Source organism: Asterias amurensis, chromosome 16 (genome assembly GCF_032118995.1).
Source record: "Asterias amurensis chromosome 16, ASM3211899v1".
Taxonomy (NCBI): domain Eukaryota; kingdom Metazoa; phylum Echinodermata; class Asteroidea; order Forcipulatida; family Asteriidae; genus Asterias; species Asterias amurensis.
In genome coordinates this window covers 15,764,266-15,781,470 of record NC_092663.1, presented here as the reverse complement: position 1 = coordinate 15,781,470, position 17,205 = coordinate 15,764,266, and the positions used below count along the sequence as shown (strand labels likewise).

Here is a 17,205-nt window from a genome sequence, read left to right as displayed (position 1 = left end):
ATAATTATTATTTTGGGGCTAATCATCCATACTCGCAGCTAAGAGCTGAATTGCGAATAACGCGGCTATAATGTGTTCGAGAAGCTGGCGTGCATGCGCTTTTGGCTGCCAGCCACATCAACCCATTATGACCACAAAGCACAGTCAAAGATCGAAAGTGTTTGATATTTTCCTGAGGGAGGAAAACTGGATGGTCTGGAAAACCCGTTTGCTAATTAATAAAATTTGGACTGTGAATTTCTGTTATAAGCTTACAACAGTACTTTTTTGAAACGTCTATTTAATCAAATGAGAGTGAAAAAGGGGAGAAGAAGTAATTTTAAAGTACCCAATATGCAATTATTTAAAATTTATGTTACGTCGCAATGCCGGTTTTAACTAAATTTTCGGTAACAAAAAAAGGCACCACCCGGAGTCGAACCGGGGATCTCCTGTTTACTAGACAGGCGCTTTAACCAACTAAGCCATGGCGCCGCACGAGTGGAGGGCAAGATTTTAATGTTATAAATTAAATAATAATAAACAAAAAAATATTACTATCGAATGAGATTTGAATTGTGTTTTTATGGTAGAGTATGATTTTTATGATTTAAATTGCTAATAAATATTGTTTTGCAGCATTGTTTTCTTGACATTATTTCCTGTAAACTTGGTCACTCAATCACTTGATTTGGATGCTTCCATTTTAATGTAGGGGTGAACAAAATTAAATTTACCTCTTCCTTTATTTTTACACATTAAAAAAGAGTAATAACACTTTTAAAAACTAGATACCCTTGTAAGTTAATACATCATACTCAACATAATATTTGTAAGTGTTGTTCTTGAATACTTTGAGTTTTATACTGCGAAGTAATTCCCTACGTTCATGAGAATGAAACATTCTCATTTGCATAATTCCATAGTGACCTAGCCTACACTTCCGATCTCGCTCGCGCACTGCATGCCTGAATAACTGACGGCTGAGATTGCTTCGTTTCTGCCCGTGTGTTTTCACGTTATTTAGTGTGGACATAGGCCGTGGAAACTACATAGTTTGCTCGTCTGTTCTTTAAGCCGCAACTCACCTTAGACCTAGTTACTGCTGGTTATACTTTTAAAGAAATGGAGGAAAATGCGTTGACAGAGGGTTCTGCTGCTCCAACCCCAAGGTGAGTTGTGATAATTAACACTCGGTCGGTCATATGTCAGTATTAACAGACATACCATGATTACACACATCGGGTTCGGTTGGCTACTCAGTCCACACACATAAATATGAATAGACATGGAGGTAGAAGAATGGTCGCACCAGAGGAGCAATAAACTAGTTTATTGTTCCATGGTCAGACCATGGAGGTAGAAATCTATTTCTACCTCCATGGTCAGTCCATGGCAAATAGAGATATCAATCATCATATCCTTCCACGACTAATTAAAAGTGTACACACACTGATGCAGGGCTGTATGCTTCGTTTTTGAAAGGGCAAGGGCACCAAGGCATTTTCTCTTTGGCAAAAGGCACCCTATGAGGAAATTTTAAATTTCTACTGGAGCATTTCAAGGGCACCAAGGCAATGGCAAGGGGCAACGGAGGCAATCGCCTCTGTTGCCTCCGTGAAGTATCAGGCCTGCTGATGACACTCGCAAAAATAATAATGTTGACCATTATTGATTAATAACAAGTGAAGTTGACCTGTCTTTCACCTCCAGTCAACTTGATTGAAATTGAATGGTTGACAACCGGCTAAAGAAATATTTTAAGATAAAGAATGTGACAAGACTCAAGAGTCAACCACTTCCAGTCATGCCAGTGGAGGACTCGACTTTACACTTACAGAATTGACCTTTTTAATTCATATTTTAAAAAAAATGTATGGTGAGCAGAGTTGTTGGTGTTTTATTTGGGAAAGTACACGCTTGGTAATTACGCATTTGAGAAAGATGTAATTTCTAACTCAAATAATAAATTACTTCTAGCCAGAAGTCTTGTATGGATAACTTTCCGTATGGCGCCACACAAACAAAAATTTCTTGCTAACCCATGATATTTTGCTTGACGTCTTGTCAATTTGGGTCATTTACCACCACATCCACAACATGCGCGCGCCACACCACTGCAGAAGTGAACACAAACCAGCACAGCAGCAAGCAGTGCACAGTAAAACAGCACACTTCAGCGATACAAACAAGACTAGTGTAATGCCACTGTCAAAAAACGTCTTGGCACCGATGATGAAACAAACTTGTGTAGTTTATTAAGTGTCAGAGCACTGCATAAACCAGCTTGCATAAAATTGTAATCTGCTTTCTACAGTTGTGCAATGGTAAAGCCCGGTACATACTTCCTGCGAATGCGATACGAATGTTGCCGTCACAAATTCGCAATGAAAAATTCGCAGCAGTTCAGCTCCGCTCAACTCACTGCGAAAGGAGGGTTGAGACGTCAATTTCACGTCAAATTCGCTTGGCATTCGCAGGAAGTACATGTATGAACTGGGCTTAATTGACAACTGGGGGGGGGGGGGAGGGCAAAAAGAAAACTGAAGATTTCTTTTAAAAAATCATATCACCTGTTGCAGTGTGGGCGAGGGTCAGCATATTGCATTGGCATCAATTTGGGCTGTTTCATGGTAAATATAGGCCAACTTGTTGAAAAAAAGGGGCAAATTATTTTACTTCTTAAATCATTGATGGACAAATTGTCTGCCAGAGCATCCAAATAGGTTTTTGTATGTCTGCAGAGTTTCTCCATGATTGGTATTGATTGTAGATTTTGGGCCCCTTGGGCTAAATGCCAATGATGGCAGCTTCATGACAGTAGCACTGGCAAAGTGACAATGACAGGAGAGTGGTGCTTTAAAAATGTTGGGTGATTAATATAAAAAATCTGTCTGCGACTTGGCGTTCAGACTTCATGCTTCTGTCTGGAAGGTGCAGTTAAGTTCAATTCAAGCATTTCTGTCTGCAAGTGCAACGGCTGTTTTGAAGTAAACAAAGCTGCCCTTTGACATTATGAATAAAAAACAGATGCTATCACCGCATTTAATACATAACTATTTTCTGAATAATTTGTGTAACAAGCAATAGACTGTACATTTCAATTAATTTTGGTGCTGTATAATTACTACATGTATATTGTTATATTATTATACATGTATGCAATTACTCTTTGCACTAGTACTAGTATTGAGCTCTGAAAATTAGACAAACATTGAATGCATAGTTCATATTCACGCCAAGAAAAATACATTAGAGGCCACAGAAGACATGACCTTTGTTGTCCCAGGTATTGGCCTTGGTGCCCTTTCAACACTTTCCCATGACTTTAAGAAACATTTTCCAATGGAAGTGCCCTTTGCAAAAATAAATTTGGCCTTGCCCTCTCGAAGATGAAACTCCAGGTCTGTGCATATCATCCTGAGGGTCAGCAGATTTCAGAATTGTTTTATTAACGTATTAGCTAATGATTGATTAATGGTACGGGTTTGTTGTTAAGTGGTGCTTGATTGTTTAGTAAATACTTCCATTGACATGGCGATGGTATGCTGTGGTACAAAGCAGTTCCTGAGTGGCCAGCTGCCTCTAACTAAGCAAGACAGCTATGCTAACTTTCCCTTAATTAAAAACAAGTAACAGGGTTCATACAAGTAGAAAAGGTATGAGATAATGTAATTTGCTACAGTAAAATTAAGCAAACACCAACATCATTAATGATTTATAGACAATGAAGTTGTACCATGGAAACATTTCTGTAGAGGACTTGAATTGTGTTGGTGTGAAAAGTAGTCAGTGATTTAAAAATGTGAAGTTTTACTAATTGAGTACACACAACTGCTGCTTTTATTTAAAGGTAGGGTCATAGATTTCCTTTCATTTATTTTGGTTGTGAAGTAAAGGAATATCAGAAAAGCAAACTTAATCACTCTAGCCAAGAACCCAAAGGAGAGAAGACAAGAAAGTATGCAGATTCAGTTTAAGATGTAAGAGGAAAACCCCAGAGAAATATTCTCCGTTGTTAACCCAAAAGTGCCCCCAGTGTGATTTGAACCAGGGTCCTAGAGGTGGAAGATGAGGCAGAAGGCTCTGCACCAACCTGACCACTTTGTTAACCACTCCAAAAATTAATGACCATAAAAAAACGTTCTTGGTGAGAAGCACTGGGACAACTGTTGATAGTAAACTATTTTGAGAAAGGATTCCCTTTGAAGTAATACGGTTTGAATACATTTTAGACCCAAAACATTTAAATCTGATTTAATTTCCATGCCCCAAATGTGGGCGGCTGTGCCGCTCTCGAATCGGACTATATAGTCACATGCGAACACACTGAATGCACAAAGACGTCATCGTCAAATACGACGGACAACCTACTACAACTAATGCATAACTCGTTTCTCAGATTTCTGAGGGTCTGTGTCCAGTCACAAATGTTGTTGCCAAAGATGCGTTGGTTAACCAGAAGCAACTGCTCCCCACTAAATGTTAATGGATTTGACATTCTTGTAAAAATACTGTGACAATGACATTGTTTAAAATGTTTTGCTAGTTACTTTCTCAGCAAGTAGACAAACTATACCCTGAAACATTTACATGAATTTTATTGCATCTTTCTTTATAATTTTTCCTATAAATCAGCATTAGGGTGACAACAAACAATGTATGACCCTACATTTAAAAACAACTGTATAGCAAACGTTATAAATCTCAATGTTTTTTTGACATGTTTATTTCACAGTGGAGATGCATTAGTTCCGAATGCTGTGCCGCCCCCAGCCAGTCATGAGGCGCTGACTTTCCTCAACTCTGTCAGTAAGTTCAATAATCCTTCTTGAAATGCTTTTAGATTAGAAGTTTCACGATTGTATTCTGAATTTCAGCATCAGAGGTACTTGTTTTTTGTACAATTTTGTCTCCACAGAGAAAAATGTAATGATCTCTTTTGATCTTGAAATATCGCCTTCCCATTTATCGTAGCTGCTGTGTGAATTGTTTATTCCCTTTTGCTCCTTTGTAAAAACAGTGTCTAGGCTCCATCTGTGTAAGAAGATACTTTCAGAGAATTTTGTAATTTCATTACTTTACAGACGGTCTCGTAGAAATGCCATCAATAACCCCCTAATTTGGGGTGGCTCTTTTAAAGTCAATTAGGTCTGCGCATCCAGACGAAACAAAACAAAACAAAAGAACACCCTAAGCAAAAGTGTCCAATTGCAAGTCATACATTCTGTCTGGTCCAGCTTATACAACATACGGCACCACGGCTTTTATGTGGGCAGCGCTGATAAAATTCCAACATCGATTCCTTTTGCGCCTACGGTCAGTAAATTCCCCTCCCTGTGTTGTGGGGTAATTTTTTCAATTAAGATTTAGCCATACCTCATGTTACCATTTACCCTCCAGTATTCTTTGATTGGTGCGACATGAATACAGAAGGTCAACTTCTTGTCTGTATGTAAAAATCAGAACGAATGTACTGTATGGTAGAAGCATATTGTAGACACGCAGTGTGTGTTTAGTATTGTTTGTCGTTTTATATGAAGGGTTTTACGGTACATAGTGATGTAAGATATTTCCTTGACACACAGAAGCATTTGTATACGGCAACCATCTTTGTGTAAATAACAATGTACTGCAACGAGCAATAAACAGACTGGAATGGAAACTGTTAAGAAACCAATGAGGCCAAGGGACACCTTCTCCTAAGCACCTAGAAGTCATGTAGAGTCAAAGTACTGACTTACAATTTCAAATAAAAATAGTAATGGCCTGATGTTTTGACCTCAGCAAAGTCTTTCTCGAGGGCTTGTTAAAAAAAACATTTTTAAAATGTACTGATTTTCATAACATATCTTTTCTTATGGCAATTTTATATTATCAGAGTGAGTCTTCTAAATATCAAATTTTGATTGCGTGGTTGATGAGTTAAAGTATAAATGCAGCCAGTTTCTGTCTACCTGTGGGGTTCCAAATTTGGTAAAACTAAAAGGAATTCTGAATCTCTTATTTTTTTATCTGTGTTCTTCACTACTGTAGTATGTACAAAATATTAAAAAATAATATACTTTATAATTTTAAGAATAACTGGCCTTATTTGGTATACTAAAAACGTCACTGACCGATGTTGTAGACAATGCTGAAAAAAAGAATCTGGGGTCGATTTCACAAAGAGTTAGGACTATTCCCAACTTAGGACTAGTCCAAGGGGATATTAAAACAGACGACTAGTCCTAAGTTAGGACGAGTAACTCATCCTAACTAACTAGAGAAAAGACTAGTCTTAACTCTTTGTGAAATCCACCCCTGGCTGAGTAACGGTGACTTTCAGTTATACTTGAAAAAAAAACTTTTTTAATTTAGAACCCTATTTACTACAGGTTGATATTTTATCTTGACAAATTTACATCTCTCAATAATGCCCAAACTACTGTTCATTCAACAACACAGCAAACATGCTAAAAAGCACAATTGTTTTTAATAATTGATAAAAGGTTTACTCAGGTTGACCGGTCAAATATTATCCTCTTCATTTAATAACGCACCAAGATACCAGTAAAAGTAATACACTCTTCCTCATCGCGCTGAAATAATTATTCAACTTGTCAAACGGAGCAGAATCTCTAAGCTCCATGCAGCCATACCAATTGAGGGGCACCCTAATCAAAACAGAACACAATCTGTGCAAATTTGCCGAACGTGTTCAGTTTCCTAACCTAAGGCACGTGCCGATCATCAGGCCTGCTGCTCCAGCCCTCCCCTCAAGTGCAAAAAGCTGTATATTATCTCAGCATGGTCTAGCGCTATACCTGACCCGTCTTGTCCCATCCTGGGTTCTGCTTAAAGGCAGTGGACACTATTGGTAATTGTCAAAAGACTAGCCTTCACAGTTGGTGTATCTCAACATATATATAATGCATAAAATAACAAATCTGTGAAAATTTGAGCTCAATCGGTCATCGAACTTGCGAGATAATGAAAGAAAAAACACTCTTGTCACACGAAGTTGTGTGCGTTTAGATGGTTGATTTCGAGACCTCAAGTTCTAAATCTGAGGTCTCAAAATCAAATTTGTGGAAAATTACTTCTTTCTCGAAAACTATGGCACTTCAGAGGGAGCCGTTTCTCACAATGTTTTATACCGTCAACCTCTCCCCATTACTCGTCACCAAGAAAGGTTTTATGCTACTAATTATTTTGAGTAATTACCAATAGTGTCCACTGCCTTTAAGATGCCTTGAGTGAAAAATCGCTCCAACAGTATGTGCCTGGTGTAGAAATTTTTCCCCACCTTATCTGCATCCCGGTGTCGTCCTCGGGTAATGACTCGACGAGGCTTGGGGAATTTTCTGACGGGTGTGAGAGTGTGCAAACAGAAATTTGGTTCAGGCCAGGTTTCTGATTTGTAGGACGGTGTACAAGCTGAACAGCAAATCAATCCTACGTAATGTTGTCAAACTACGTCTCGGTTTAGGGAAATTTATAGGTTCACATAGATGAGGTTGAGTCGTAGATGAATTTATCGGTCGAAAGTCCTGTTTGGAAGGTTGTTTTTGTAGGGAGGTGGGCCGAAACTCAAATACAGACTTTAAAGAAGTCTTTGAAGAATGTAAATCAAAAGATATTCATTTTCCAAAACTAAAATGTAATTCAGTCTTACCGAGAGATTATGAACAACTTCTTTACCTTTAAATCCCTTTTAATTGTTTGTTTAATGTTATTTTAGTTAGAAAAAAAACAATCAGGGTTGGCATTCTCAAATTATCGTCCTTGTGATGTTTTTAATTAAAATAAAACAATTGCATGAAAGGGGGTTGCAACAAACACATTTAAATTGGAAGTTGAAATATAATATTGAATGCAGGACAACATCAGACCCCATTTATAACTCAAGAATTATACGTACACTTTGGATAATGAAAAAACTCAAAGTGAAGAGATACCATCTTGTCTATCTGATCAGACGATTGGACCATAAACAGAACAATTTTCCAACGCTTTCTACAGCATGTAGTCTCACTCTCATACATAAGGCCAATACAATTTTTTTAAACATGTTTTAACGTCCCCGCCCACTTCATTTTTAGAGGACGCTTCCTTTTTCTTTTCTTAATGAATTTATTTATTTATTTATAATAAAAACAAATTTGTTAACAAACTCAGACTAAAAGTTTTTTTCCTTCTGTAAAAGCCCATTTGATTGTCTTTAAAAATGTGTCAGGTGGCCATTTTGAAGAGGAAAAAATAAGGGCCCTCATCCTTCCTTTTTTCAAAAAGTCAGGACGCTCAACATGTTTTTATATTTATTTGGCCTTAATATCCACTAGTCCTACATGGACTCAGTAATCGGACCATTTGTAATCAAAGTTTCTTGCTGGTAATAAACAAGAGTGGTGACTGTCGGCCTCCATTTTAGCTTGATTAATCTGTCATCACCGTTCAATCTCGCTCCTCGCTGAATTCAAGAAACAGGAGATTTGATCAAGATTCAAATCCATCCAGTGAAGGAGGAAGGATGGATGGGATCGTCCTTATGGGTTTTAAAGTGGTGTTCAGTAATGGCGTGTCTGTTTGTGGGGAAATTTAATAACTCACAAGTAAATGAATCACACAAATTGATGTTTTTTGTTTGCTGGTCTGCTTTGTTGGTATTTTTTCTCATCGTCACTTTGGATTTGAATTTAAATGCTCAATAGAAACTGAAACATTTAGTATTGACACCTCTACAAAAACTAACCATCCTAAACAAATGGACAAGTCACGCATTATTACAAGAAACCTTTCCTTAAATAATGGCCAGTAGGTTTGTGAGGAAATTAAATGACTCACAAAAGTAAATGAACTACGTTTTTGTTTATTTGTTGTTTTTGGTTTTTGTTTTTTCATTGCGCACTTTGGATTTTAAATTTGCTCAATTGTTTGGTATTGGCAACTCTAGAATAACCAACTATCTAAAAATAAATGTTTGTGAATTTGATACTTGCATACAAGAATACTTCCTCAGTCAGCATAGAGTTCCTATTAAACATAAGATGTTAAACTTATTACAGTAAAAACACTTACTGTCACATTAAAATTTTCAAGGCTACCTGGACCATTTCTAGGGATGCTTCTAAGTTCAAGGCCAAGTATCCAGAGAAAACTACTCTCACATAAGAAATACATGAATACTCTCATTTAGTCTGTGTTTACTGCCGCGGCTGTTGCTAAGGGGATTGCTATGGGCAACCTATGCTTCAATGCGTGGTTTGACGATCAAGCCGTAATCGCAGTTGCCACAGACATCTGACTAGTTTGACAGCCTGTATAAGTGGCAGGCCTGTATGCTTCGTTTTTGATAGGGCAAGGGCACCAGGGCATTTTGAGGAAATTGTAAATTCCTACTGGGGCATTTCAAGGGAGGCAATCGCCTTTGTTGCCCCTGTGAAGTATCCTGCCAGAATTTCAATACATCCTGTGAACCTAGTGTTTTACATTGCCGATTTCAAGGGCACCAAGGCAATGACCTGGGGCATTGAGGCAATCGCCTTTGTTGCCTCTTTGAAGTATCCTGCCAGAATTTCACTACATCCTGTGAACCTAGTGTTACATTGCCGATTTCAAGGGCACCAAGGCAATGACCAGGAGCATGGAGGCAATCGCCTTTGTGCATCTGTAAAGTATCAGGCCTGCATTTCAATCCATCTTGTGAACCTAGTGTTACATTCAAGATGAAATAAACATGAGTTGAGAACTGATTATTCCTGTCATCAGACGAGCAGAGAGGAAAACATCTCTTGCCTTCCGTATACAGATTAGTGTATACATGGGGTCTTGAATAACACGTCTCCATCCTGTCCAAGTGCTGAAATTCTATCATCCATCTCGCGGGGTAGAAGTCTTAAAGGCACTGGACACGTTTTGGTAATTGTCAAAGACCAGTATTTTCACTTGGTGTATCTCAACAATATGCATAAGTTAACAAACCTGTGAAAATTTGGGCTCAATTGGTTTTCGCAGTGGCAAGAAAACAAGTGAAGAAAAGACACCCTTTTTGCATTGACCTGTGTGCTTTCAAATGCATTAAAATAAAAGGCTTTTATTATTTGAGTGAGAATTACCTCTGTCCCAAAAACTTCATTTTTTCAGAGGTAGCCGTTTCTCACAATGTTTTATAGGCCTACTATCAGCATTGCTCTCCCGTGCTTGTTACCAAGTCAGTTTTTATATATACAATTATTTTGAGTAATTACCAATACAGACCTAAGGAGGCAATGAAGGCGATTGCCTCTATTCCCCATGGTCAATTCCTTGGTGCCTTTGAAATGTCCAGTAGAAATATACACAGTCTTCCATATAGGGTGGTCTTTACCAAGGAGAAAATGCATAAGTGCCCATGTGCTCTCAAAAAGGAAGAATACGGGCCTGCCAATAGTGTCCAGTGCCTTTAACAGCAGAAGTATTGATGGAAATGGAGTAATGCGTGTTCTCTCATCATGGATAAGGTCATTGTGTTCATCAATGATGACGATGGAGGAATGATTGAGAAATACAATCCAGGGAGGAATTCACGTCTTCTCTACTTTTGTTGTCTCACCTGCAAACACACAATGTCTGTCCGAGAGTCCGATATTAAACTGGTTCGAATCAATACTAGGGCTTTGTGACTCAAAATTGACGATCGGATAGTTTTGGAAAGTGTGTCGTGTGGGGGAAAATCTTTAAAAGGTACATTTTGTGCCATAGCAGTTAGGCCTATTACATATTGTGACAAGCAGCTGCCCAGTTTTGAATGCACTCCTGTCTGTGTGCTATTTTTATAAACAGAGGTAGCTCTAGTATATGTTGTGTAAAACAGGCTGTAGGCCTATACTTGTTTTTCCTTTCATTTCATGTATTTTGATTCGGATACAAAGTGTTTTGTATTGGTTTTTGCTTTTGCTCCTGTGGCACACATGTTGAACAGAGAAAGTGCCAACATTTTGTCACAAAGTTGCAATTTATTTTTGCTCCAGATAGAAATTTGCATTACTATACTGAGGCTAGAAGTTGAATAAGTATGGTCCTTTTGAATGTATCACTGCCCAAATCATAACTGGATACAGGATACCTGACTAGGATGACTTCAGCCATGTCAGCGTTATGTTTACTGAAGCGTCATGTTTTAATTTTCTATCATCAAACATGGTCCAATAAAACATAATCCTTTCGTTGAGACATCCCAAATATTGGGAGGCTTGTCTCTTCTCAAGGGACATCACTAGCCGACCCCCCCCCCCTTTCTCTAATGGCCATGAAGAGGAACAACCTTATTCATTTTTTGTCCTGTGTTGACAACAATGTGAAAGGCAAATCAGGTTCTTGACAAGAAATCCATTTGTGTCCGCTGTTACTGAGGGAAGGGTTAGGTCCGGTTTCATTGAGCTGCTATGATAAGCATTATTTGTTGCTTCGCGAGTTGGCTAAATAGAAGCCAAAATGTTGTTAGAATGCATGTAGCTTGATATGGTTTATAATGCTTAACGGATTGTGTAATTTGATTCGGCAGGGGTTCTACATGTACATTCTACAAGCAATTTGGCCCTGAAGATTGTTCCAATCCAATTTTGTTTGTTTGTTTGTTGTTTGTTTGTTTGTCTGTTTGTCTGTTTGTCTGTTTGTCTGTTTGTCTGTTTGTCGTTCGTTCGTTCGTTCGTTCGTTCGTTCGTTCGTTCGTTCGTTCGTTCGTTCGTTCGTTCGTTCGTTCGTTCGTTCGTTCGTTCGTTTTGTTTGTTTGTTTGTTTGTTTGTTTGTTTGTTTGTTTGTTTTTGTTTGCTTAGGTGATCTTCCGTTCCTGTCAAGGGAACTGGCCAACTTCCCACAAGCGGATATGAGCTCCATGGTCCAATCCAATTTAATATGATGATTGCATTTACATGTAAGCCTGCATACAGTGTAGATACTTGGGAGACTCCTTGAGCTCATCTTCCTTTCATCTTAAGAAAATAGAATTAGCTGTTGCAAACTACTTACAAACCAAAAGGACCTATGGTATAAATGCAAAAACTAGTTTATGGCCTGGCGTTTGGACCCTAGCAGAGTCGTTCTCGAAAGGCTAATGACCACACAACACACATTGAACAGGTTGTTAAGTGTTACATCTTTTCAACTTGTTGATTGGATCCACTTGGTTTGATTACAGATCGAGGACTTTTATGAGACTTTGTGTTGTTTGGGGATTGCTTCAGTTCAGGGTCCACATTTTAGTGGGATTAGAGAGCAATTCAAGGAATGTAATGTAGGTCTGATCATGGAGGGAGAATCCATGGTCTGATAAAGGAATGTGATGTACATGTAGGGCTGATACATTGTTAGGGGCCATCAAAAGTTTTCATAATGTTCACCGTTATAAAAAGAGTATGGGGGTTGGAGGATCAGTATGGTCAGAGATTATAGGACTTTAAAGGGATTTATTTAAAATGTTGACATAATATTTCAATAATGTGTATAAATTTTGAGAGACAAACTTTGTTGTTCAACTTTTTGGCAGAGGTAGATGTGTCCTTAAAAGTGGTACTCTCAGAACGTCTGCACCACCAGAAAAAATGTTGAAATCTTTAGACCGTCCCTTTTTGCAAGATAGGTTTTACTTTTTAGTAAAGTGCGATATGAGTGGAATGTAAATTTCTGCTTTCGAACATTTTAACAGGCACTAAGGCAATGACTAGGGGCATGGAGGCAATTGCAACCTCTGTGTGCATGCGGGATGCTTTAAACTGCTATAAAGTCAAATCATCCGAATCGACTCACTGGCCAATATTTGTTCAACACTACACCTTGACTTCCTGTAAATCAGGACTGGAATTACAAACTTGCCCACTGGCCTGAGGCCAGTTATTTTAAAACATAAGATCATTAAACTGTCAATTAAAACAAGGCCAGCAACCCCTCACACTAAACACAGGTTTACTGATATTAGTGACACTGATGATTTTTAAGTATAAATCTCTGCCAAATAGTTTAAAAAGCAAGTTGTGTAGAACTATCTTCTGTTGGAGTACTAAAAAGTTCTGAGAGACAAGTCCTGTGGTCTTATGAAGATCTTGTTTGAAATTTGAGCCTGTTTATCACACTTGCACAACTTATGTATTGATTAGTTTTGAGAAACTAGATAATTGGAAAAAAATGCACTCTGCCCAAAACCAATTGTGAACTACATGTATCCTTGTGTGACATGTACATAAGATTTGTGTTAGTGCTTCAGTCCTGAAGCTACATGTAAGGGTGAAGAGAGAAACACAGCTTGTCACTCCAATATGCAGGCAAGGTCATCTCATCATCTAGCGGAGAGTACTTCACAATTATTGCTTTTCCTACCTAAGGGTAACACTCCGAGAAACAGAAACTCAAGTGACAGAGACGAAAAGAAAAGAATCGTCTTTGGATCATCTCAGCAAATCTCTCGTGTCCTCCCAAATGTCGTATCTCTGAGACGATGAGGCGGTAGTAAGGCCCCCCAAAAAACATGTTTAGCGTCCTCCCTCTTTGGAAAAAGGAAAGAGAGCCTCTTCTTTTTTTTCCAAAATGGCCGCCAGACACTTTTTTTTAAGGCTGGGCTTTTTTTTTTTTTTTTTTAAACAACAAAATTGCCGAAATCTTTAAAATATTTCCTTCTTTTTGGGGCGAAAAAAAAACCAATTTTATTTTAAAAAGAAAAAGGAAGGGACCTCTGAAAAGGAAGCGGGAGGGGATGCTAAACATGTTTTGAAAAATTGTCATTTAAAAAAATTAAAAAGGAAGCAGCCTCCAAAAAGGAAGCGGGTGGGTTTGCTAAGCATGTTTTTATTTTTGTTTGGCCTGATGAGCTTGCCGCTGGGCAGTGGTAGGAGGTCCTTCCCTTGAACCCATCTCATCCGACGAGATAGCTCTCTATGCTCATCTTGTTTCCTCTTCTACTGCCTCCTCGCTGTCTTTTTATCACAAGATAACAAGGGCTTGAAAGTATGTCAAGAATCACACGATCGGGACTGGGTTCCAAGACGGCTTTCGATTTCTAAGTACACATGTTCAATGTTGATACAGCAAGGAAAATTGGGCCTTCTTCCTCTCTGAAACAAAAAACATGTTCCTTGACTTGAATCTACATGTCATTTATTTAAAATGATCTTCAACAATTTCCATCATTGTCTATATAATGAGTTTCACAAATCAAAAATAATGATTCAGTAGAGTAGACAATAATACTTATTCTAGCCATTGAGAAATCTGTGGTTAGCTTGGTAGGATTCAAACTCACAATCCTGCAGTCTGTTTTCAAATTTTAACAATAGTAATATTGAAGTCTTGTATACATTTTGTAGCGCACGTATCTACCAAACAAGTTACATTGTACTCAAGGTGCTGAGTATATATACAAACTTTCAGAATGATAGGTAATTGCAGTGATGGATTTTGAGACCCAATTATTTAGCACCTCAGCCATTCCATGGTATTTGCGCTTCATAGTAAAAAAATTAAAATGGTTATCAGTGAAGTTTTTACATTTATTTTGAAACAAGAACACCTAGTGCTTCTATTTCTAAAAAGACTTTATACAAATATTCTTTATTGTTTTTGTGACAGCCTTGGGAGTAAAGGGTAAAAAGTGTACACTGAAGTCTGAAAAATCCTTGAAATTCAGGTTTTGAAAAAAAAATCATGAAACAATAGGTGTTCAGATTTAATCATTATGTATAAACAACAAAGAGTCATTAGTAAGGACAGCCAAAATTAAATATACCTTTTTGAACTATTGACTTTTGAAAAATGGGAGTTAATTTTTACCCTCGTTTTACTGTCACGCGAGTCACAAAAAAAATGATTATAGTATTTTTTCTGTTATAGACCCTCAACATTTTTTTTCTTCTCTCTCATAATAGTGGTCTTTTCAAAGGGTCTTTCAAGAACTTATTAGTTTTTTTTTACCTAGGCATTCTACTTTAAAAAAAAAACACCCTCGAGCTTGTCACGCGAGTCACGGCAAATGCACTTAATGCACATGGTTGGCAAAAGCTACCAAAGTATTCTGGGGATGATGTCTACATGGAATGTTAAAAAAGCACCCCAGCCCACTGGAACATACTACTATGCCCCTGAATTTATAAATTTATGTTAGAAAAAGGAATTATTACAGTGTACAATTATGACTTGGCACACTGTCAGCAGATCATGTTGAACTACATGTACCATGTGTACACTGCATACTGCACTGTACAATGTATTCACATCTGCATAATTTAAATAATACAATGAATGATAAACTTAAAACAAGAACGAACAAAAATATTTGATGAAACTGGGTATTTTAAGACAGTATTCTTAAGTTAGATTTGGAGAGGGGCATCAATAAAGAAATTACTTAACAGATGTACATGTACTCAGCCTAACACAGTCTAATGCCATTAGAACTTGACACCAAAATTGGTTGTTTCTTATCAACCTACTCTGCCAAGCGTAGTGAGAAAAAAGTCCTTCCCCCAATCACAAAACAATATAATAATTTCTAGTAAGGGTTCTCTCTATGAGTTTGAGTGGTTCTGAAAAGAACTGGTGGTTTCACAACTCTACGTTTCGACCAGACAGTGTTGTTGAACCACCAATTCTTTTCAGAACCGTCCCAACATTACCATGTTTAAGTCGAAGCCTCTTCAGATTCTTAATTTTCCTTTAAATGTTGCTTCAGGTGTTTCTTCTTTTGATGAAAAGATTCAATTTCAAGTTCTAAGTGTTCTGAATGAAATAAATTGTTCTTGTTATGCAGTATCCTGTTTAGCTATTGTATATTTTCTCACTTGTCACGCGAGTCACAAACTTCTGTCACGCGAGTCACGTTGCATTTAACAAATTTTCAATTTTTTAAAAACTTTTTATTTTGTACTTTTTATTGTAAAGTATAGTGCTTCTCTTGTACTTAAAAAAAAAGTGATCCGGGACTAAAAAGTTTCTCTGAGTTCTCACGAATGGGCAACGGCATACAGGGATACAAGACCTTTCATTTTTTGGCAGTCACGCGAGTCACATTTTTGGAACACCTATAAAAACATGATACCTACACAATTTGTGTTCGTTTTTTATTTTTTATTATAGGGCTCTTTACTAAGTTTATATAAATTGAGTTACATGAGAGCCAAGTTTTATATTTTGGAGTATAGATCTTTCAAAAGTTGAAAAACCAGTGAGATTGTCACGCGAGTCACAATGGAATGGCTGACCTTATAATGGTTTACAAGGTGCTATGGTGCATACAGCAGCCACAGCCAGGAACACCGGGGCGAACCCCTTCTCTTTTCGAAAAGTGCACTGGGTTCTTTTACATGCGTTACTCAACACATGGGACCAACAGCTTTACGTCCCATCCGAAGGACGAAATTTTAAAATTTGGATGTCTTCATGCTTTTCTTGCAATTTCAATCAGACAATTCATGCACACTGTAATACACAAGTGAACACTTTCATAGCGTACTCCCTTCACATACATTAGGATGCAAATAACCTCATCTCATTTGCATTCTTAATCCTATAGTTTGTTAACCCCAATTTGCATATATTACACCCATGCCTGGGCTGGATCGTGTTAAGTGTTGTTACAGACTGATGACCATTTTACATTTTACATTTCCATAATTTACAAACACGTGTCCGGAACTAATTTGCTAATGGCATTTTATAAATTACTGAGTGTTCTGTATGTGTGATGGTATGAGCAATGCATACAGGTTGTGGAGCTGGTGCTCAACACTTGTAGTTAATAATCACAGTAGCCTTGTACACCCTTTGCTTACTGAGTCTGCTACTGCGCTCCCAAATTGTTTGACTTGTATTAGTAACATTCATATTCATGTACCTGGGACAGGGTATCCATATTGATGATTGGTGGAGATCACAAGGCCATTTTTAAAGGCACTGGACATAATAGTTAGCGTAAAAACTAACTTGGTAACAAGCAATGGAGAGCTGTTGATAGTATTAAACATTGTGAGAAACGGCTCCCTCTATTACTTTAAAAGTAACAAAGTTTTTGAGAAAGAAGTAATTTTCCATTAAAATATTATTTTAATTTGATTTTGAGACCTCAGAATTTTCATTTGGAGGTCCCGAAATATGAAGCATCTGAATTATTCTCCCATTATTATCTCGCAACTTCAACGACCGATTGAGCTCAAATTTTCAAAGGTTTGTTATTTTGTGCATTTTTTGAGATACACAATAACCAATAGTGTCCAGGGGGCTGCC

General features: G+C 37.7%; 1 protein-coding gene and 1 non-coding gene across 2 annotated transcripts in view; one reads left to right on the top strand and one right to left on the bottom strand.

Annotated features, from left to right (window-relative positions):
* Window positions 1–400: 400 nt before the first annotated feature.
* On the bottom strand, window positions 401–474 carry Trnat-agu (transfer RNA threonine (anticodon AGU)). The gene has a single exon. It is a non-coding gene; the product is annotated as a tRNA-Thr (tRNA).
* Window positions 475–933: 459 nt separating this feature from the next.
* Window positions 934–17,205, top strand: part of LOC139948922 (ciliogenesis-associated TTC17-interacting protein-like) — a 39,958-nt gene continuing 23,686 nt past the window's right edge. Inside the window, exons 1-2 of the mRNA XM_071947290.1 lie at window positions 934–1,151; window positions 4,718–4,791. Coding sequence (XP_071803391.1) covers window positions 1,105–1,151; window positions 4,718–4,791 — 121 coding nt within the window. The 5' untranslated portion in view covers window positions 934–1,104. The remainder of the gene's footprint in view (window positions 1,152–4,717; window positions 4,792–17,205) is intronic.